A 23387-nucleotide genomic window follows, 5' to 3' on the forward strand; every position below is an offset into this window, starting at 1 on the left:
TAAAACACTATTGGATAAGGTAGTTAATGTTTTTATTCCAAAGTCATAACTTAACCGTTTCTTTAATTTTTATTTTTAATGTAACTTAATAGTTTTGATTGTATTTAAATTCAGATTAAAATGAGAGGTTACTCATAAAATAGTTTAGTATGTTCTGTAGTGCTACAACTCAGTAGAAACTTTAGAAATGTTATAGATTCAGAAGGTTATCCAGAATGCAGAAATCGACCTGGGGAAAAATGGCAGTTGTTTGATTTTTTAAAAATTTAGACACATGATCATTTAGAACAGACAGTTAAGTTTAAGTTGTGAAAATGTAGATGTAACAAGTTTGTAAACACGTGGAGCTACATACATGGTCAGTTATCTAAGGGGAAAAGAGAGGGAAGTGACAGAGAGCAAGATCTGAAACAGACGTACAAACTCATTTATTGTGAAAAATGCGCCAAAGGACTCAGCAATGTCTGTAGATTTGTGTCCACAAAACTGCACAAAGCTTTTTCAGAATTAAGAAAGTGTAAGTATCTCTAACCCATTAGCAGATTTGCTGACGTCTGCATTCACCACATTCTCCCAAAGTTGATTTTCTAAACAAAAAATCTTGTTTCCAGCCACAGAGGTCTAGATCTAGGATACATTAGTTACTTCCTTTGCAATGTTCCCGTAAATTGGATTACAGCATGTACAACATCAAACTGTAATTATCTGTTCTATTCTGACAACCCCAGAAGTCTGTGAGTCTTTTTCTGGAAGGCAGGGACCATGTATTGGCCTTCTTTGAATCTTTAGCATCCATCACTGTTTAGTATACAGATGGTCCTTTGTAAACATTTACTTATCTCATCAGAAGACACTGTGCTTACAAAAAACCTTAAGGTATATTAAAAGTCATAGAGAATGCAGAATGCCTGTTTTTTTTTCAGAATGCCTGTTTTAATAAAAACAGGAAGATTCTCTTTTTTTCCTCTATGACAGAATTCTTAGCTTAGCCTTAATAACAAGTATTCCACAATGTCTAAATATAGTGGATGTCATCTGTAGAGACCTGAGCTATTTATGGCACACAGCATCACAGCAATAGCCCTAACGTCATTAAAATGTAAACTAAAGACATGGCTAGAAATGTGTTTACATTTAATTTACTGAGACCATATGGGCTGTGACACTAATGTAATGCAAATGGCACCACAAACTACTATGAAAATAAAAATTCAGCCAGGAATGCTTTGAACTGCTCTGAATTCCTATGGCACTGTTTATATCACTCTAAAATGCTCGATGATAGGTACTATCTTGTAAATAGTTACAGGCATGTATTGAAATTCTACTAGACTACTAGTCATTTATTTTTGCATCCCTACTTACTACCTGCCATGAAATATGGAATCAATGAATGCTTATTGACAAATTAGTCTCTCTTGGCTGATCAACCATGCTTATCTGTACTTCTATGTCAATTAAGCATCTTGACACTTCTATAGATCTAGGTTTCTAGGTCAGTAATATTCAAACTTCAGGAAGAAGTCAAAGAAGTTATTTGAATGGCTTGACCATGAATGCCCAGGATATTATGTCCTTGATGAAGGTCTTCTAAGCCTTATCTAATACGGTATTAGTTATTCATGACCACTAAATCATTGGGTCTTTGGAAGGATATGGTAACAAATTCCTCATTCTGACCTCAAACTGGAGTCCGATCTCTCACAAATTCTTCATTCACCCCAATCTTTTCTAATTCCCTGAAGTGATAGCACAAAAATAAGGTCCTATTTTGCCTTTAGATTTGTAAAAAACATGTTTATATAGTGCAAACATTATTACTGCTTGTGGTATAGACCTCCAAATTCTATCAACAGGTTTATGGGAACTGAAGATAAAGATGGAAGAAAGCTGCAATGTAGATGGCATGATAACGGTATGGTTTCCCCCAGTTAAAGGCAAAAGGGAAAGGAAGTCTGAATCTGAAATTAACTTTCACCCTCCAACACTAGCACTGCTCACATTTGCAGGAAGGTATTTGATGTTTTGTTGCTTCTTTTTTATCAATACCCTTTATTCAGCACCCTTCTCAAAGGTATCTTTCAAGTCTCACTTTCCAGAGAAAATAACAGAGGTTAAAAATATTTTCCCACCTATATGTCATAGCACTGTCATCCAGAAAAAGCTTGAGGGTGGAAACCAAATTCAGACATCAAGGAGATCCGGGAGTTAGGTAGGATCATGTGGTAGCATTCCTACTTATGCCAGAAGGACAAGATCTATGGTTAGGAAAAATTCTCTACTGCTTAAGCTCTGACTGAGGTGAATTAACATCCCAAGTGGACCTAAATTTCAGATATGTGGTTAGTGGCAGAGTTAGTGCACATTCTATTTTATCTCTATCTCTACCTCTCTCTAGAGAGCTCCCCTCTGTTTGCTCTAGCTGCCTGCCAGGGTGCCTTTCTTGCTGTCTGTGCATGTGTAAGCTTGGTGTAAGCTTCCATGCCAGACTATTCTGCATCCCCCCCCATCTCCTATTTCTACACTCAGTGATTGCTGGGCTCCAGGTAAGTACCACCTGGACTGCCTTTCTACATCTGCAACTGGATCTTCTCTGTTCCTGCTTTAATTTCCTCACCTCTACCTCTACTTAGTGGGGCATAGCTACTCTCCTGTTTCATCCATTCACGCACTTCAAAGAAATTACTACACTCTGATCTGGCTCTGGCCATAGTTTGTTTTATTCCTCTAATGACCAGGAATCTGAACTCTCATCCTGATGGTGGTGGACACTCAAAAACATTTAGGAATAAACTAAAGTGTTGGCTAGCATGGCTCATTAGTAGAATGAGATCACCTGTTTGTTGGCTTTCAGCACTGCCCTCAGTGTGGCGATCTGCTCCCGTTTGGTGCTCAGCAGGGACTTAAGCTTGAGGATCTCTTCCATTAGGGCTTCTTTGTCTTTATCAATCATGGGGGCCAGCTCCCGTGCCGCAGCTCTTTGACGAGACAGTTGCAAGGACCGGTCCACAGCTTTCTGCAGATGTTTGATTTGGTCCCGGATTATGGCATTAAGGTTGTAGATATTCATTGGTTCTTTGCGGATGTCACTTGTGTCTAATACTGGAGATGATGGTGGGGCAGTAATAACAGGAGAGATGGTGGGAGTCTTGGTTGGACTTGGTTCTTTGCTGGCCTCTGTGTTTTCTTTTGAAACTGGTTCAGGTGAGGTCCTTGTTTCTACAGGGGATGACACACCCCGCCTGGCTAACCGTGGAGACAAAAGTCCCCTGGGATCATCAGGTCCTTTCAGGCTGCCACTACGGGTGACTCTACTTTGCCTATAGTAGTCCAGCATGACCCTGTTAGGGGTTTCATTATTACACAGACATACATGATGGTAAAGCTGAGCTAGCTCCTCACTAAATGTCACCAACTCATCCTGGGCTGTATTAAGGGTATTGTGATTTTCATTGGCTATGCTGGTCATCTTTTGCAACTCCTTCTCCATATGGGCCATCTTCTCTCCACTCTCCTTGGTGGTCTTCTCAAGGCTTGTAATCTGTTCATCATACATCTGGATCTTACTCTCATACTTCGTCTTCTCTTCAGTGTAGTTTTCTACAGATTTATTATATTTCTCCTTTAAGGCCTTAATTTCAGCTTTCAAATCGATCACCTCAGTTACTGCCACCCTGTATTTGCATTCAAGTATCTCTAAGCCATTGATGTCCACCTCGTAGTCATGGGTCTCCTCTCCCGAGTCCTGGCCCTTTTCCCCGTCCAGCTGCTTGAGCTCCTTGCTGCTCTGCAGGCCCTTCATGGCATTAACGTGCTCCGTGAGCCGGTGCACCCGTTCGTGCTGCTCCGTCAGTGCCCCCTTGGTGTGTTCCAGCTGCGTCTGTGACTCCTGGAGATTGGCCAGAAGAATGGCCTTTTCCCGTTCTACCTGCAAGGCCAAAAGAAAGTCTCTGAATGACTTCAAGGCAATGTCAGTGATGAGCTTGACCCATTCACATTTGGACATGTATATGTTTTAAAAATGCAGAAGAGCCCATGTTCCCATTACTACAAGTTGAATTGGAGTGTGTTTTCTTATTTCAGCAGTTCTGGTAACTCAATCAAAAAGTACATCATTCCAAAAGAATTATGCTCTGCATATTTACCCATCCAAATTCTCATGCATTATACACAAGTCAAATCTGGGCAAGCTTCAGTTTAATAATCTATAAAAGGAGCATAACAATGCCTGTCTCACAGGGACATTTGGATGATTCAGTAGGACAGTGAATTTAATGCTCAAGGTATTATAATGTTAGCTGTTGTTAACATTTGGGTAACTGTGGTCCAATTCCCATGACCAAAATGCTTCTACATGGCAAACACATCTGCTTTACAAATTTGTATTTGTATGTGCAAAAGCAACTCTTTCATATCAGAGTCAGGATATATTTGAATACAAATCCTCTTAGCTGGGTTTCATTACGTATAACAGATTGTACTTGCTTATAGCTGAAGATGAATTGACTTATCCAGATTATTGGGCAATAATTTTAAGTGAAAATCCAGGTAATTATGCAACACAGTATTTGATGAAAAGCCAAGACATTTGAATTTTTGATAAAAGAGATGGAAAATCTCCTAAATATTCTACTATTGGTGTTGTATACAATCTCAATGAAATGGACTGTTTTTTTTTCTTTTTCTCTCAAAAATTAAGTAAATTTGCTCTGAAAAATCTAAGTATCATTTGATTAGTATACATGAATACAATACGCATAGCTGATTTCAAAAAGCTCTTCAATAGGAAAAACTTTTGGATAAAACTAAAAACTGGATGAGAACAAAATGTACTGAACGTGTCTCAGGTTTGTTTTAGAGGCAAAAGTGTTATGATAAATGAGATAATGCCTTTAGGAGAGCTTCCAACCTGGACTTTGCCATTCCCATTTAACATAAACATTTTCTAAGCCCCAAAGTATGTCTACCAATTTCTTCATGATAGCACCTCCAGAAAACATTAAATACAACACTGTCTCCTTCATATGTATATGTTCCACATATAGTACTAATTTCCACACTCAATACATTTCTGGTGGAATCATCTGAATAGGGAATGATGTCCAAATTTTATACACACATACACATGTATGTGTGTGTATGTAAATACACACATACATACATACAGGTGTGTGTGTGTATATATTTTTTCTGGACAATTGAGGTGGGTCTGCCCACCCCCTCCAAAAAAAGATAACTAAATTGTGGATAATTTTGTATAACTCTGCCATTACATTTTCCCTCACCTATTGAGGCTTGAAGTACCTTAAATTGTATTTGGATTTCAGACAGCAGGGCTTAAACTATTTAAGATACATGGTACTTTGAATTATTAAATGCAAAGCACTTTAAAGATTAAAATTACTATTCATTCTAAGTGTATATTTTAATCTCCATTTGTGAAGAACTTATTCAAGAGAGACTTGCTGAGTTGACTGTAATCTATAATTATATATAAATAATATATAATCTTCTACAGTGACTAAGAATAGTTGCCTTATTTCTCTTCTTACAATCTCTGTCTTCCATCTGAAACTGAAGATTTTACTTTGCATAGTAGGGTTGGTTGTTTTGCCAGAAAACTCGAATGCATAATTTGTAAACTCTGTAGTCTGGTGTAAGTACACAATATATTATTTTATTGTTATAATTACGCGCCATAGAAATTTTTATTATTATTTTTTTTTTTTGGCCACGCAGCATGCAGGCTTTTAGTTGTGGCATGTGTGTGGGATCTTAGTTCCCTGGCCAGGTTTCGAACCTGTGCCCCCGAAGTAGAAGCACGGAGTCCTAAACACTGGGCCACCAGCGAAATCCCATCCCATAGAAATTATTATTATTATTTTTAAAGGCAGTTGGAATGACGGTTGGAGGGAGGGGGATGATTTTAACATTTATTTATTTATTTATTTTGACTGCGCCGAGTCTTAGTTGTGGCACACGGGATCTTTAGTTGCAGCATGTGGAATTCTTAGTTGTGGCATGCAAACTCCTAGTTGCGGCATGCATGTGGGATCCAGTTCCCCAACCAGGGATCGAACCTGGGCCCCCTGCATTGGGAGTGTGGGGTCTTACCCACTGGACCACCAGAGAAATTATTTTCAATTTCGCTGAGTGTTTACCTTTTAAATAAACACATTTATATGTATTGAGTACTAATAGATTCTTCTTTTGTGAAGGAACAAAAGAAAACACAGCAGAATTTGCATGTTTATATTAGGACTTTTATAGGAAAAGAAATAAAAGCTGTTTTATGAGTTATTAATTTCCATAAAGTCTTTTTCCTGGTCATCTGACTTTCAATTTGACACCTGAATGACTGGTGTGATTTTTGTAATGTTATACATAGTATGAGTATGTAAAATAGAACTCAGAAATAAATAACATTCTTCTCTGCTTGAAGTGAAGTAACACTGGCAAATCTGTGCCCTGATGAATAAGAGCTGTGAAAAAAGATCAGCCTACAACCAAGAAACACAAGGTGAGGGAATCCAGCAGTTGGAAAAGAAGGTAATATATTTTGGAGAGTGTGGTGAGAAGGAATCTCTTCTCTCTGTCTGTCTGTCTCTTACACACACACACACACGTATATGCAAAAGTCAGTCAGCTGGACAAAGACTCAAAAAAAAAGAAGGGGAGGGAGGCTTTTCAAGTCATTCTATGAGGCCAGTATTACTCTGACACCAAAACCAGGCAAAGATAACTATAGACCAGTATCTCTTATGAATATAGACACAAAAATCTTGAACAAAATACTAGCAAACTGAATCCAGCAACATATAAAAGAAGTGTTAGACAACCTGACCAAGTGGGGTTTATCCTAGGAATGCAATGTTGACAGCACGCAAAAATCAATAAATATAATATACTGTATTAACAGAACAGAGGACAAAACCACACGGTCATCTCAATGTATGCAGAAAAAGCATCTGACAAAATTCAATACCCCTTCATGATGAAAACAGACAACAATCTAGAAATAGAAGAGAACTTCCTAAACCTGCTGGGGCATCTACAAAACACCCACAGATGACATACTTAATGGTGAATGCTTTCCTCTTAGGACCAGGAACAGGACAAAAATGTTTACTCCTGCCACTTTTATTCAGCATTGTACTAGAAGTTCTAGCCAGGGCAATTAGGCTATGGTCAAGTGGCAAATAAATGTCTGTGAGGCTGTGGAGAAATCAGAATCCTCATACACTGCCGGTGGAGATGTGAAATGGTTCAGCTGCTTTGAAAACAGTCTGGCAGCTCCTCAGAAGGTGAAACATAGAGCTACCCTACGACCCAGCAACTCCACTCTTAAGTATATGCTCAAGGGAATTAAAATATAAGTGCACATAAAAACCTGTACATGAATGTTCATAACAGCATTATTCATAATAGCTGAAAAGTGGAAACAACTCAAATGTCCATCACTGATAAATGAATAAATAAAATGTGGTATATCTATATAATAGAGTATTATTTGGCAATAAAAAGAAATGAAATACTACTATATGTTACAACATGAATTGAACATATTATGCTAAGTGATAAAAGCCAGACACAAAAGACCACATATTGTGTGATTCCACTTAAATGAAATGTCCAGAATAGACAAATCTACTGAGACATAAAGTAGATTAGTGGTTGCCTACGGTTGGAGTGGCTGCTAATGGGTACATAGTTTCTTTTTGGTGTAATGAATTGACTGTGGTGGTGATTGCACAACTGTGTGACTATACTAAAAAACACCAAATTATACCCTTCAACTGGGTGGATTGTATGTGAATAATTGCCATAAAGCTGTTCTTAAAAAATAACTACATGGACTCATCCCTTGTTGTGTGATTATGGATGCTCTTATTATGGTTACTGACAGATGGTTTAAAAAAAAAGTAAGGCTTCTGAGAAATGTGTTTGCCTAAAGCTTCTAAAGGTAATCTTTAACTGTAATGTTTACAATAGTTTGACAACTTAAGTTGTCAACTTTGTCCTAAGAAATTGTATTTGTCACATTTTTAAAAACTAGGAACTGACCAATCTTGTCTTACTAATTTCATCTCATAAATATTTTGTGAGTCCCTGTTAAGCACAGATAATATTTCATTTGTTTGACTCTCTCTCTTTCTCTGTGTAGCAATCCACTTCCTAGGCTTTTGGCTCTGAGCAAATTACATAACATATTTGTGCCTCAGTTTCCCTATCTGTAAAATGGGGATAACACTATCTACCTGGGTTACAAGCATCCACCAATTAAGCAAATATATATAAATTACTTTTAACTCTTATGGGACATGCAGCAAATTGACCACTTACCATCATTATAGGAAAAATTTAAATTGCCTTTAATACAGTATATCTATAAACACAATATGGATCTTTATTACTTCCATCCACGAGGATACAACAAAACTTAAAATTTTCAGTTTTACAGAAATATTACTATTTTCTCACATTACATGTGAAATTATATAGCCAGTTTGATACTGAAGAAAAAAATGCAAAGAGTTTTCTCCTGCTTAGTCTGACTCTCTGTGATATGAAGTTAAACAGAGGCTATTTGTCAAAGGTAGAAATTTTAGCACAAGCATAGAGACTCCTTTAAATAATTATGTAATTTATTTAGTGTTCCCAGGCAGGATCTACTTATTTTCATTCTAATAAAATGAACTAAAGTACTTGTCACTGAGAATTATTATTATTATTATAGCCTATTTGAAATAACTGGATTTTGAGGGTGATCCAATTCTAGTAGGCACTATTTAAATTGTAGTCAGTGTAGGTTTTTATATTTATCAATATTATTACCATTTTCCAGCAGATGGCAGTACGATAGCTTGAGGAAGGGGACTTTTTTTTTTCCTAATTCCAACAAAGGCATCATAGAGACTAGTGATGAGGCTAATTTATCACCTTTTACCTTCCCTTTTATAAATGCACCTCAGAGAAGTGAAGCAATTAACCCAACATTCCTGATACCCAAGGCATAAACATAGTTTTTTTCTTTTTGGAACCAGGTTAAGTAAATATCATTAGTGGGGAAAACATAATTTACATGCATAGATGGAATCTTGCAAGATAAGAAGAGGCTGATAGTCTTTGACTCAGGTATGCTGTTTTCAAAGTGTTTCTTTATTTTTTTTAAATATTTATTTTGGACTGATTAAAAAAACAGAAATAAAAGTATATTTAAAGCATAAAAATATATATTTATTTATTTGGCTGCATTGGGTCCTAGTTGAGGCACACAGGCTCTTCATCACAGCCCACGGACTTCCCACTAGTTGAGGTGGGGAGGCTCCAGAGTTCGCGGGCTCAGTAGTTGCGGCATGCAGCCTCTCTAGTTGTGGCCTGCAGGCTTAGTTCCCCACGGCATGTGGGATCTTAGTCCCCAACCAGGGATCAAACCTGCGTCCCCTGCATTAGAAGGCAGATTTCTAACCACTGAACCACAAGGGAAGTCCCTCAAAGGGTTTCTTTAATCCTACAAAAGAAAATCTTAAAAGCTGCATATTCCCTGGTATAGGGTGTTACATTCCTGCCTCTGCCCTTCTACATACAAAATTAAATTTGTTTTTCTCTTGTTAATCTGTCTTCAATTTAATTATTAGGCCAGACAAAGAACCTAGAAGGGAAGAGGGGAAATTTTCTCCATGCCTACACTTTCTATATTCTGAATATTTAATTTCAAAATACATCTGGCCCCAAGTGTTCCAGATAGTCATAGTGAAAGTGCATTTTATTGCTCCCTCAGAAGGTCCAAAACAATGGTACTGCCATGGTATGTGCCGCAAGGTGTGTGTAAGTGTTGTTTATTAGAACTGCCATATTATTTTCAAGGCTCATTCACATCAACACCAACTGCAATAACTTCTATGCAGTGTATCCTGTAATTTAAAAAAAATTTTATTTATTTTTGGCTGCATTGGGTCTTCGTGGCTGTGCACAGGCTTTCTCTAGTTGCAGCGAGTGGGGGCTACTCTTTGTTGTGGTGCACGGGCTTCTCATTGTGGTGGCTTCTCTTGTTGCGGAGCACAGGCTCTAGGCACGTGGGCTTCAGTAGTTGTGGCATGCGAGCTCTAGAGCGCAGGCTGCGTACTTGTGGTGCACGGGCTTAGTTGCTCTGCGGCATGTGGGATCTTCCCGGACCAGGGCTCGAACCCGTGTCCCCGGCGTTGGCAGGTGGATTCTGAACCACTGCGCCACTATGGAAGCCCTCCTGTAATGTTTTTATAATTTATTTATATGAATTAAACACAAGGGGACACATAGCTAAGGAAAAACTCAGATTATAAAGAAATTATGCATGAGAAGATACATTCTGCTATACTTGCGTTCAACACTTTGAATGAGATATATTAGAAAAAATGCTGGTTAAAAGAAGAGAGGTGGTTACTTTGCCTACAACAAAATTAGTAGTTAGTGTTCCAAGTGTGAGACTGGACACTGCAAAGCCCTTCCTGTGTGCAGCCTGTTTTTTACAGCTAAATTAAGAGCAAACTTTGGGACATAAGGCCCTTCCTGTGTCCCTCTACATCTTTATAAACTGTCAGCATTAATTAAGTTCTAATGAAAGATTCAAAGGTACACAGTTTTCTCATATATTGAGGGACGGTTTATCCAGCCAAGTTTTTCTCACTCTAACTTTTTGCTGAATGAATATCCCTTTTCAGACTGTCTCACACCCTGAGACTTACCAGCAACCACATTACACCCATCTGAGATGACGGTCCTTGAGCTAATCATCCAACAATAACAGTTAATTATATTAACAATAGCTAAATAAATGGCGTGCTTAACAAATTAAAGGCACTGTGGAGTTGAAATAATGATAATACTTCATAATTATTGAGCATTTATCATGTGCTTGGCCCTGTTTTAAGCACTCTGTGTATATTAACTCAAAAACCTTCATGACAGTTTGAAGAAGGTAAAATGTATCCCCATTTTACGGGAGAGTAAAATGCTGTCCCTCTAAGAATGATTCTCGACTAGAGGTTGACGCTTGGGACATTTGAAATGTGTGGGGCATTTTTGGTCACCACATCTATGAGGAGATGTAATGAGCATTTAATGGGTTTGGACCAGAGATGCTAAACCTCCTGTAACTCATCAAACAGACTCAGACAATGAGGAACTATCCCACCCCAAATGCTGCAAGGTGGCTCCCATTGAGAACCACTCTCTTGCTGAGAACTTGTTCTCCACCATTCTTTTGATTAAACTACTCCTCTCTTTTGGACTTTTGTATTCCCCAGCTCAGATTACATTTAGGATTAAAACTGAGAACAGCTCTGAGCTTTCAACCAATAGTTGACCTGATTGAAAACTACTGAGCTGTTTACACATAAAACCCCCTCTTCTTCATATACTCTACACTGCCACCAAACTAAAAAGAAAAAACAAAAGCTTCAACCCACTAAATTTTTATCCTAAAGAAACCAACATGATAGTTTAAGAAAAATTTTACATTAATTCTATTCAATTTGAGGGTATACGTTCTTGTAAATATATGTCACAAAAATTTTTTTTCACAAGAAATGTGTGAGCAAAAAGACATGGAAAAGTATTACCTACACAGAACTGCACTTTGCAGTCAGGTAAATCTATATGAAATTAATTTTCTTCCAGTGGCCATACCCTCTTACCTTGATTCAAATTGAACACTGAGAAAATGAATTCTCACTAATTCTCTTTCAGCAGCCAAAAGCACTGGGCAGGTAAAGTTAAAAGTTAAAGGGTGGACTTCCCTCGTGGCGCAGTGGTTAAGAATCCGCCTGCCAATGCAGGGGACATGGGTTCAATCCCTGGGCCGGGAAGATCCTACATGCCGCGGAGCAACTAAGCTCATGCACCACAGCTACTAAGCCTGCGCTCTAAAGCCTGTGAGCCACAACTACTGAAGCCCGCGCACCTAGAGCCCATGCTCTGCAACAAGAGAAGCCACCGCAATGAGAAGCCCGTGCACCTCAACGAAAAGTAGCCCCCGCTCACCGCAACTAGAGAAAGCCCACGCACAGCAACGAAGACCCAACGCAGCCAAAAGTAAATAAATAAAAAGTTAAAGGGTATGTTAACTTTTGATATAATATTAAAAATAAGCCTAATAATATATTAATTTCATTGGTTCTCTAGTCTTATTTACTTCTGCTAATTATATTTTCAGTCATCATTTCTGTAGAGGCAGAAAATTATAAGCCCTGGGACTTCCCTGGAGGTGCAGTGGTTAAGAATCTGCCTGCTGGGCTTCCCTGGTGGCACAGTGGTTGAGAGTCCGCCTGCTGATGCAGGGGACATGGGTTCGTGCCCCAGTCCGGGAAGATCCCACATGCCATGGAGCGGCTGGGCCCGTGAGCCATGGCCGCTGACCCTGCGTGTCCGGAGCCTGTGCTCCTCAACAGGAGAGGCCACAACAGTGAGAGGCCTGTGTACCGCAAAAAAAAAAAAAAAAAAAAAAAAAAAATCTGCCTGCCAATTCAGGGGACACGCGTTCGAGCCCTGGTCCGCGAAGATCCTACATGCAGCAGAGCAACTAAGCCCATGTACCACAACTACTGAGCCCTCGCCCCACAACTTCTGAAGCCCGAGCACCTAGAGCCCCTGCCCCACAACAAGAGAAGCCCGCGCACTGCAATGAAGAGTAGCCCCCACTCGCTGCAACTAGAGAAAGCCCACACTCAGCAACAAAGACCCAACACATCCATAAATAAATAGATAGATAAATAAATAAATAAATAGAAAAGAAAATTATAAGCCCTGTTTGCTATAAAAAAAAAATTGGTTGCCAGAGTCTTAAGGCCTTTAATTATCAGCTTTATGCAAAGAACCTTGGTGGGATAACAGACTGAAGAGCAAGCCTCAAACTTGTCACCTAACAAGCTTGTTGAAGCAGATACCTGGCTCAGTAGATCTGTGGGGAGCCCAACAATTTGTCCCACAGCAGCCCACAGGTGATGATGGTGGTGGCGATGCTGCTCCTCTGACAACATTTCCATCATCACTGGATTAACGTATAGTCGGGAAGCAAGACTACATTAGAAAGCCATTTCACAGTGAGGTAAGCTTGTGGGACTCTCCCCAAGACATTTGATTAGAAGATGCTAAAAATTTAAGGCCTAGCTCATGGAGGGAGAAGAAATCCTTGGTTTCAGATTTATACCTGTTCTGTATTTTTAATCATATGATCATAATCATATGATATCCCGCTAGTTTATATATAGAAAGTCCTCCATGTCTTTTACTTATTTATTTATTTTTAACATCTTTACTGGAGTATAATTGCTTTACAATGGTGTGTTAGTTTCTGCTTTATAACAAAGTGAATCAGCTATACGTATACATGTATCCCCATATCTCTTCCCTCTTGCATCTCCCTCCCTCCCACCCTCCCTATCCCACCCCTCTAGGTGGTCACAAAGCACTGAACTGATCTCCCTGTGCTATGCGGCTGCTTCCTAATAACTATCTATTTGGTATTGTGTATATGTCCATGCCACTCTCTCACTTTGTCCCATCTTACCCTTCCCCCTCCCCATGTCATGTCCTTCATGTCTTTTAGAGCTTAAAGTATTGCTGTGAAGTATAACCATTCATCTTGAAGCTATACACAGAATTGCTTGTGATAGAAAACTTCATTTTCTGTCATTTCTCTTGTGTATAAAGCTTTTGAATTCTTTTGTGATAAATGCATCAAGATGCTATCTTTTCTCCCTTCACACTCCATTGCTATCTAATTTATCTAAGAAATAAATTTCATAAAGCAATGCAAATGAGAGATTTCTCTTCAACATCTCTTTTGTGTCTTTCTAAACTATTGTAGTTTCAAAGTTGCTAGTTCAAGAATATTTTAAAAAATAATCTGGAACTAAAATGTGACAATAAGAAATCCCACAACACAGTACACGTAACTTACAAAATATTCACTCTAACAGCCCTAAACAAAGTTCTTACCTGCATAAGTTGCTGCTTCAATTTCTGTATTTCTGAGATGTTCAGCTCACTGAATAAGTCAGAAACAGGGTGTAGAGACTCTCCTTTCCTTAGAGTGGGAGTCCGATAGTCTCCATTCAGTTTCACAAGGGGCCCATGAATATGCCCGTTCATTTTGTCATCATTGTTGGGTTCACTTCCATCCTCTGCAAACTTGAGTCCATCGACTGAAATGCTGATATGGTTATCATTGAGTGTGATGTACTGGGAGAGCTCCTTCCGCAGGCTGTTCTTTTGCTCCCTTTCATTTTTTAAGGTCTCAAGGGCTTCTTCCAGTTGGTGCTCAGCGATTTCTTTCAACCGGATGGCATCTTCCAGTTGGCTGTTTAGCAGCACTGTCTCCTCCTCAAATCGCTTAATCTCATGCTTTAAGCCTTCGTATTCAACCTGAATCAGATACGATAAAGAAGATTCATAAAACTAAAATTTGGGTCTAACAAAACTGCCATTAAACACTCTAGTGTACCTAACATTTAAAAATTAAAACGCTACAAAATAAATCTGAGAAGCACGCGGTATATACACCATTAAGGTAACACAGGATGGTTTCTTTAGATATCCATACATATAAATTCAATTCCTAGCAGAGATGAAAAAGGTACCTCTCTCTCAGGATTTCTTTTACGGAGTCCAGTGGTCAAAAGGGGGCACTGTTTGCTTAATAAATCAAGAATATTTTTTTGTAATAGTTTATCAGAATATTCACAATCCAAGAAAAGATTTTTATCATCACTATTACTTTGTTTTATTTAATTATTAATAACGAGGAAATTTTAAAACTCAGGGTAAGTTAGTTAAATGATCACAATAAGAATATAATCTCAAGAAAATATGTTTGAGAGTAAGATGAGAAAGCAAAGAAAAACTTCATGTGCTTAAGGATAGAATCTGCAATAACAGTACCAATTACTCCCAAACAAAAAAATACATGGAAGTGGATCAAGATGGTCGATTAGGAGGACATGGAACTCACCTCCCCCCACAAACACATCAAATACATCTACATGTGGGACAATTCTCACAGAAAACCAACTGGAAACTGCCGGAAGATCTCTTACACAAGCAAAGCTGCAAGAAAGATCCCCACATAACCAGGTGATTGTGTGCCAGCACCAGCAGCTCTGCTTCAGGCTGCCAGTTGGATAGACTTGGCTTCAGGCTTCAGACTGTGTTCAGGTCAGCTGCACATGTCTTGTTTTAGGACCAAACTTGAAGGGTCACGCTTCCTGGGGCATGAAGGTAAGGGGATTAGTCAAACCAAGGTAGTATGTCTGAAATCTGTGCTCCATCATGTCTGCTAACATTCCAATGGTCAGAGAGTCACATGACTAATACCAAGGTCAATAGAGCTGGCCAATTTATTCTGCCCTTTCTAGGGCACTGCCAGGTTACGTGGCAGAGGGAGAGAGTAAAGAATTGAGAACAATCTAAATCTACCACATATTTTTACCATCACATAATGAGATGTTTTTCTTTTCTAAAAAACTTTTTATTGTGGGTAATGTAAAAATACCCAAGTAGCAAGAAGAGTTCAATAAACCCCCAGGAGCCCACCACTCAGCTTCAACAGTCATCAACTCCTGTCTACTCTTCTTTCATCTATATTTCCATTCACTCCCCTAGCTGGATTATTTTAACCCCTAGATATCACATACTTTAGGATCTATCCCTAAGAGATAATTTTTTTTAAAAGCATAGCCATAATCCCTTGAACAAATAATTTCTTAAGAATATGATATAATCTTAGTTATCAAAACGATGTCAACAATAGGTTTGTAATGATATAGGAAATAAATACAACTGAGTGAAAAAGGATAATGTATTACGACTGTGGAATACAAGAGATCAAATGGAAATTTAACAAAATGTTAATAATAGTTGTTCTTTAGTGGTGGGAATAAAGGTGATTTTAAGAAAAATAATACATATATATTGTTATCAATATATTACTCTTGAATTACAACCAAATAAGAGCCTGTTCAAACACTCTCTTGGTTGTGAAAGTCTATAGGTGAAAGAGAACTCCGCTCTGAGCCCAAATGCCTTCTTTGGGGCCTTTTCCATGGCTCTTACCACATGCCACCTTTTAATAAATATTTTTAATAAATATTCTCCACAACTACTTAGAGGAAATACTTTCTATGCACCCAGGTGTCCCTCACAGTGCTTCAGTATTCCTTCATAGTGTTTCAACAAAATTCTGCTCTTAATAAGTATTTGCTGAATAAACTATTGTGAATGAAAAAATAAAATAGAAAAAAATATAACAACATCAATTATGATATAGATACTAATAATAAACTGTGTTTAGGGACTTGACCTCTTTCTAGCTGGGCAGCTTCACTCATTCCACTCTCTCACATGTGGTTCCTATTCACCCAGCTGTCTCATGTTTCTCTGCCTAGGCAAAGACAGTCAACTGGAAAACTCTTATTCATCATTCAAGACCCAAGTCAAGACTCTGATCCTAATTTGAAGTCTTTGTTGACCCACTCAGGCAAACAGATCACTCCTTTCTTGTACCATCATTGCAAGGCTTTATCATATGATTAGAGCCCCAGCAAAGTGGAGGCACCAAGAAATAGAATGAGAAGGCACTTAAAAATTGGTATTCGATATGTTAAAGAAAGCATCAAAGTAGTCACCACGAGAAAAATCAGTACTTTCTTGCGATTCATTATAGCAACTTCATAGTTTAGTAATTCTATTTTTAATGAGGGTTGGAAATAAGTACCATAATATTTTCAGAGTTTAGGAACTCTAAAGATCTTTTTTTTTTTTTCTTGCTGTTTTCCATTTGGGCTTTATTTAGAACTCTAAAGATCTTAATTTGGACCCGTATTGCCAAACCTAACACATAGCTTTACTCTTCAATTACATGGATGGTTGAGTTTATCACCTGCCTTCCCTACTGGGACCATGAGCTCTTTGAGCCAGTGACCACGTTTTTTCTTCTTAAAAAATACATGGCCAGGCTTCCCTGGTGGCGCAGTGGTTGAGAGTCCGCCTGCCGATGCAGGGGACACGGGTTCGTGCCCCGGTCCGGGAAGATCCCACATACCGCGGAGAGGCTGGGTCCGTGAGCCACGGCCGCTGAGCCTGCGCGTCCGGAGCCTGTGCTCCGCAATGGGAGAGGCCACAACAGTGAGAAGCCCAAATACCGCAAAAAAAAAAAAAAAATACACGGCCTCATAGAAAGCTACCCCTGAAATACTGGTTAAATGAAATCAAACTGAATTGATCCCAGGAAATAATACTTTAATATCTCTTATGATATTATTACTTGATAGAAATATATCAATAGAAATATATCCCTAGAGGCAATATTCTTCATAATAAAAATGATTGTATTATTAATTGAAAACTAGGGTTTTCAATGCTTAGATAACAAATATTGAATGCTTTAGCTCAATATGTGAGCTATTAGGGACATGAAATTTATTATTTCTCTCTCCTGCCATCACATCTCTAAAACTTGAGCATGATTTCCTGTCCTATGTTAAGCAGTACTGGGTCCTGCCTCTATGTTAACTGATACAGGGACTAGGCATAAAAAATTTAGCTGCTTGAGGGAAAAACTTGCTCCTGGAAGATAAGACTCAACTAAAACAGCTTCCTCAAGACTTGAATCAAGACCCTCACTTTGTACCTCCCAACTCAAAGCTATGTCATAAACTCTGTCTAACCCAACCACTTTCCCACCATGTGAGACCTACCAGTCCAGATCCTCAAATCCTATGAATATCCTTCCTGTTGACATCCTGTTTTGAGATACTACTAAGGCTCTGTTGAGCTGTTATCTTACTGCAAGAGGTCTAATAAACAGCTTTGTTTCATCAACAGATTTTTCTGATTTTTTTCTGATGGGGAACTGACAGTTGACACTTTTTTATGGCTACTGCTGCTTACTGCACTTCTTTCAGATATTTTGGTTTGAAAAGTATAAAGGTATAAAACATTTATAAGGTTGGGTCTAATTTTATTTTAGACACAGAACCAAATCAGCACACAGAGGAACGTGGCTAAAGTTTTCAGAGTCAACTATTTGGTGTAGGATCACGAATAAAAATTGGTATGGTTAATTATAATAATCTTAAATTTTAGTTTCCTCTGTAAGTTGAATTGTGGATGTAAGATAAAGAAAAAACATTTATTCATTATTTCAACAAGTATTTATTAATATTTAATGCCTACAATGGGCCAGCCCCTGTTTTAGGTGTTTATATTGTAGTGAAGAGAGATGGAAACAAACTAATATATAGAAGCTACATATGGAGTAAGAAGTGCTATTTAAACAACTATTTAGAAAATAATCCACATTTAACAGGAAAATGGAACTTCAGAAGAAGAGCATCTTCTAGTTCTTTGAACTAAACATTTTACAATTCTAGTAGCTTTCCTATTTAGAGAAACCTCAAACCAGGCTGGAAGAGTGTATTTTGTATAGGAAGCTTCAGTACAAAGCAACATTCAGACCAATTTTGAGATTGAAAGCCAGCCATCATCATGTCTTTGAAAAAGAATCTGTGGTATTTATACATAAAGTATATTTAATACTTCTTTAATTAGAAAGAGAGTTTATGATATATGCTAAATCCTGTAAATAAAGGCCGATAGTAAGAAAAAAACAAAAAACATACCCCAGCATTTCCTTAATTGGGAGAGACTTGTGACACTACAGTACACCCATTTGTTAGGAAATAAACCAGAATGACCTTTTGTAAGGAAAATGATTTCAAATTAATTAATTAGACACTTAATTGGGAAAACTACCGTATTACATCTACGAAATAAAATGTAAAAGATGTATAAATTTTTGTTTGTTTTTTCAAACTTCTGAATTAAGCATTTGATTTCCATGTTTCAATTACTGGTGGGAGGGTATGGGTAAACTGTAAGCAGTAATCAGCCAGACTAGTAGTACAAATTCCCACAGAAATGGCATCTGGGCTAATGAATACTCACAGGATACCTTGGCAGTCTTTCAAAAATACTTAATACTGGCCTAAATTAACCTCCTGAGTAAATTAGTCTACAACATGCAGTGATGGGAAACCTTACAGTATACATGGATGCTCTCCACACCCCTGCCTGTGCAGAGAGCAATGAGGACCTGTAGGAATCAGGAGAAATGACCACTTTAAATATTTGCACATCACATAAACTTGCTTCAAGTCTTCTACATTCTTCATCAACGACCAAAAAAACGAAACAACAAAAAATACCCTTCTTATTTCTAAGAAACATATTTTTAAAAAATCTTCTAATTTTCCCCACCGTGAGCTCATTGTCCCCAGACAAATCAAGACCTGGGGTCTCATGGTACTGTCAGCCCTCAGCACACACGGTGATTCAGTGCTTAAAGGGGAAGGAATGAGATAAAAATTCATGGGATATCCAGATAACCCTTTTTTAATGGTCTGAAACCACCCCCTGCACTCCTTAGTAGACATTTTGCTCCCCAGCACTCCAAAGCTGGGGAGAAGTGGCAATGATAAAAAATAAAATTTCAATTGTGTCGATTTTCTTCTGGATTTTTCCTTTCACCTTTTCATCTTTATATCTATCAAAACCACACAGTCATCCCTCAGTCTCTGTGGGGTATTGGTTCCAGGAGCCCCCAGCAGACACTAAAATCTGGATGCTCAAAACCCTTAGATAGGGATTCCCTGGTGGCGTAGTGGTTGAGAGTCCGCCTGCCGCTGCAGGGGACACGGGTTCGTGCCCCAGTCCGGGAAGATCCCACATGCCGCGGAGCGGCTGGGCCCGTGAGCCACAGCTGCTGGGCCTGTGCGTCCGGAGCCTGTGCTCCGCTATGGGAGAGGCCACAACTGAGAGGCCCGCGTACCACAAAAAAAAAAAGAAAGAAAAAACCTTAAAGTGGTCATAGTATTTGCATATAACCACGCGCATTGGCTCATCTTTAAATCATCTCTAGATTACTTATAATACCTAATACAATGTAAATGCTATGTACCTGCCAGTGTGAGGCAAATTCAAGTTTTGTTTTATGGAATTTTCTGGAATTTCTTTTCTCAGAATATTTTCAGTCTGTGGTTGGTTGAAACTACAAACACAGAACCCATAGATGTGAAGGGCTGACTGAAACAGTTCTGGAAGGAGATACCAACTTGAGAAGGGAGAGAGGTGGAAGCATACAACTGGGCTGCCCTCTAAGTTGATGGAGGGCAAGAATCGTACCCTCTGGATTCTGGTACCTCTGTAGCCTAGCACAGTGCCTGGCACAGTTTGATGACCTGATCTGAGAGGTTATAACAGCGTTGAGACCAGAATAGGGTTGTGGTTGAGGAACCACCTTTGAAAAGACCTTGAAATCCAGTCCACCTTTGCTTAACTACCTATGAATTTTATTCATAAATAAATTCTACCAAAAGTACAGATTCAAGAATGCTATTACTAATAACTATAACAAACCACAATGCAAACTGATCAGGAAAATTAAGCAATTAAGCAATCTAAGTCTCATTACCCACAAAATTATTTAAATGTACACATGCAATCGTTTTAGTCAGCTTACAGCAGAATAAAGAAATCAGGCCTTTTTTTTCTTATAATGTTGTTCGTACTGATTTATATTTCATAATCCTCGTATGATTTGAAAGCAGTTTACAGAGAGAGAGATTGATAGAGATTGCAGGGAAACCTTAAGCTTGTACTACAAAACAGGCTTACAAACCCAGGCTTTAATGAGAAGTCAGCGGTTAAACTGATTACCATACATTTAACTTACTCCAGAAATAAATGAACATAGAGCTAAAGTATAAAGTAAGATTTTTCTTATCCAATAAAGCTTTTTGGTAATTATACTACTTCTAGGTTTGCCTTTTAAATTTAGCTGAAATAGGAGGGTTGGGAAATTTCAGCACATAATTAATGTTGGGAGATTGAGGCAAATTTCGACAGTTTCTTTTCTGATAAATAGAAGATTTAACCTTAATGGTCAGAAGGTATAGATCCATCTGGAGTGTAACCAAAAATCTTCTTAAACCTCACCTGGTTCTGCTTTAATGTGGACACCAGTTTCTGCAGCGTGATGTTTTCCTCTTCTAGTTCAGTATAGTCCTGAAGGAGGCGGGCCTCTCGGAATTTATATTCTCGGATTTCATCCTTCATCCGTATTCTTTGTAGCTCCACCATCTCATTGTTCTGAAACAAGAGAATAAACACTAAATACAAAACTTTCTTCTAGATTTTATGAAGTGTAGATAAAGTCTTGGTAGTTAAAATTAATAATAAAAACATCTCATGGAGTGTAAATTGGTACCACCTTTTTTTGAATAAGAATTTAATGATATCTGTCAAACTTTAAAAGCACATACACCATGACCCAGCAATTCTACAACTAAAAATCATTCTTAAGCATATTTTCTTAGAGGTAAATAAAAAAGAAAAATAAATTCATGTATATTTACACAAAGAATTGGAAACAGTCTAAATGTTTGCTAATGGGGGAACAATGAAATAAATTATTATGCATCCTTTAGTGAAGCATTATAAAATTATTTAAAAGAATGAGAAGAAAGGAGTAAGGAGCTTTATGCCCAAAATGCAAAGAGAGCCACAATACATTATGAAATATAAAAGAAAGTTATAGATTAGTATGCATACAATACCAACTTTGCAAACTCCGGGGCGTCCCTCTGCAAGTTTCAAAATCTTCCAACTAAGCCACGTGGTCTAATCCTGGCTTGGTCCAGACACTCTGGCCTCAGTCACCTGGCTTCAGCCACAGAAGCTTCCTTCTGCCCCCTACCATGTTGGACTTGGCCGCTCATTCCTGCCTTCAGGCTTTTTCACTCCCCCTCCCCGACTCCCTGTCTCCAGATCAAGGGTTCTTAGCCTCATCTGCGCCATGACCCTCTTTGACAACGTGGTGAAGCCGATGGAGCTCTTCTCAGAATGATATTTTAAAGGGCACTGAAAGAGTTCAGAACTTCCCATGCCAACATATGCCACTTTGGTATATTGATTATTTTGAGCTGAAGGCACTTGAGAAACAGCAGATGCCCTCCCCCTTTCTACCTAAAAGCAGGACATGAAATTTCCCCTGAGAAAAATGCCCTTCCTATACCAGGAAGAGAACGTTCTTATCACAAGAGACTGGGAATCGATGCTGAAATGGACCCGTACAAACACATCTACTAAAATGATCTTCCATTAGTTTCCCCCATTTAGTTCCTAGTCACTGTTCCACGATATACTGCCCCTAGCCCAAGCTCCTTTGTCTTGTCACATCCCCACAATTTACCCTTCTTTGTGTAAAAAGGTATACAAGCTTTTGGGCCTAATGACTTCTGGTCTTCATTTTCCTTTTGAACACTCCCATGTACTTGTAAAAAAATTAAATTTGTATGCTTTTTTCTTATTAATCTGTTTTATGTCAGTTTAATTCTTTATCCCAGTCACAGAACCCAAGAGGGTAGAAGGAAATTTTCCTCCCTGACAGTGTAAAAGACAAGATTACAAAGGACACTGATTATGCTCAAATTAAGTTAATATAATATTTTACAAAATTATGATATGGTAATCAGGTAGATTATTATGGTAGTGGCCCCCAATTAATCACATTTCCCTATGGCCACACGCGGTGGAGTCTGAAGTCAATCCTGAACTGGCTTCATTGACTTGCTTTGACCCACAAAATGCAGTGGAAGCTTTAGCTTGGAAGGCTAAAGGTCTATCTTTAGGAAGGCTTTGTAGGGACTTCCGTCGTTGTCCAGTGGTTAAGACTCCGCATTCCCAATGCAGGGGTCCTGGGTTTGATCCCTGGTCAGGGAACTAGATCCCGCATGCCGCAACTAAAAGATCCCACATGCCACAACTAAGACATGGCACGGCCAAATAAATAAGTAAATAAGAGGCATTGTAGCTCTTGTTCTTTCTCTCTTGGAACACCGCCACCATGTGAAGAAGCCCAGGCTAGCCTGCTGGAGCACGTGGCCCAGCCCATAATCAGCACCAGCTGCCAGGCAGGGGAGTGAAACATCTTGAACTCTGGCTCAGTTGAGCTGCCAGATGATGGCTGCCACATGAGTGACCCCATGTTAGTTTGTAAGAACTGCCCAGCTGAGTAGAGCTCAAATAGCTGACCCATAGAATCATGGGGTATTATTTTAAGCCCTTAAATTTGGGGTGATTTGCTACACAGTAACATGTAACTGATACAGTAATACATGTGCTTCTTTATTAGCAGAATGTATACTCAGATCTAGTGGCAGATCTAAGAAATACCATAATTTCAAAGAAATGATGATATTTCAAGATCCTGCAAGAACTTCGATGTGATATGAAAATACTGATCACAAAGTAACAGGTGCTGCTAATGCTACTGAAGTTTGTGGCCTACATTC

At 38.6% G+C, this 23387-nt stretch overlaps 1 protein-coding gene across 16 annotated transcripts in view; it reads right to left on the reverse strand.

Moving 5' to 3' along the window:
- The window catches only part of BICD1 (BICD cargo adaptor 1), a 203825-nt gene that overhangs the window by 45465 nt on the left and 134973 nt on the right, over nucleotides 1–23387 (reverse strand). For 10 of the 16 annotated variants that reach the window (XM_065886693.1, XM_065886689.1, XM_065886691.1 and 7 more), the window contains exons 3-5: nucleotides 21031–21183; nucleotides 13978–14403; nucleotides 2837–3928 (exon numbers count right to left, since the gene is read on the reverse strand). In XM_065886693.1, coding sequence (XP_065742765.1) covers nucleotides 2837–3928; nucleotides 13978–14403; nucleotides 21031–21183 — 1671 coding nt within the window. Of the gene's footprint in view, nucleotides 1–835; nucleotides 859–2063; nucleotides 2065–2836; nucleotides 3929–13977; nucleotides 14437–21030; nucleotides 21184–23387 lie in introns of those variants that run through there. The other 6 variants (XM_065886700.1, XM_065886699.1, XM_065886696.1 and 3 more) reach the window with 6 other exon arrangements.

This window comes from Phocoena phocoena, chromosome 11, assembly GCF_963924675.1.
Source record: "Phocoena phocoena chromosome 11, mPhoPho1.1, whole genome shotgun sequence".
NCBI lineage: Eukaryota > Metazoa > Chordata > Mammalia > Artiodactyla > Phocoenidae > Phocoena > Phocoena phocoena.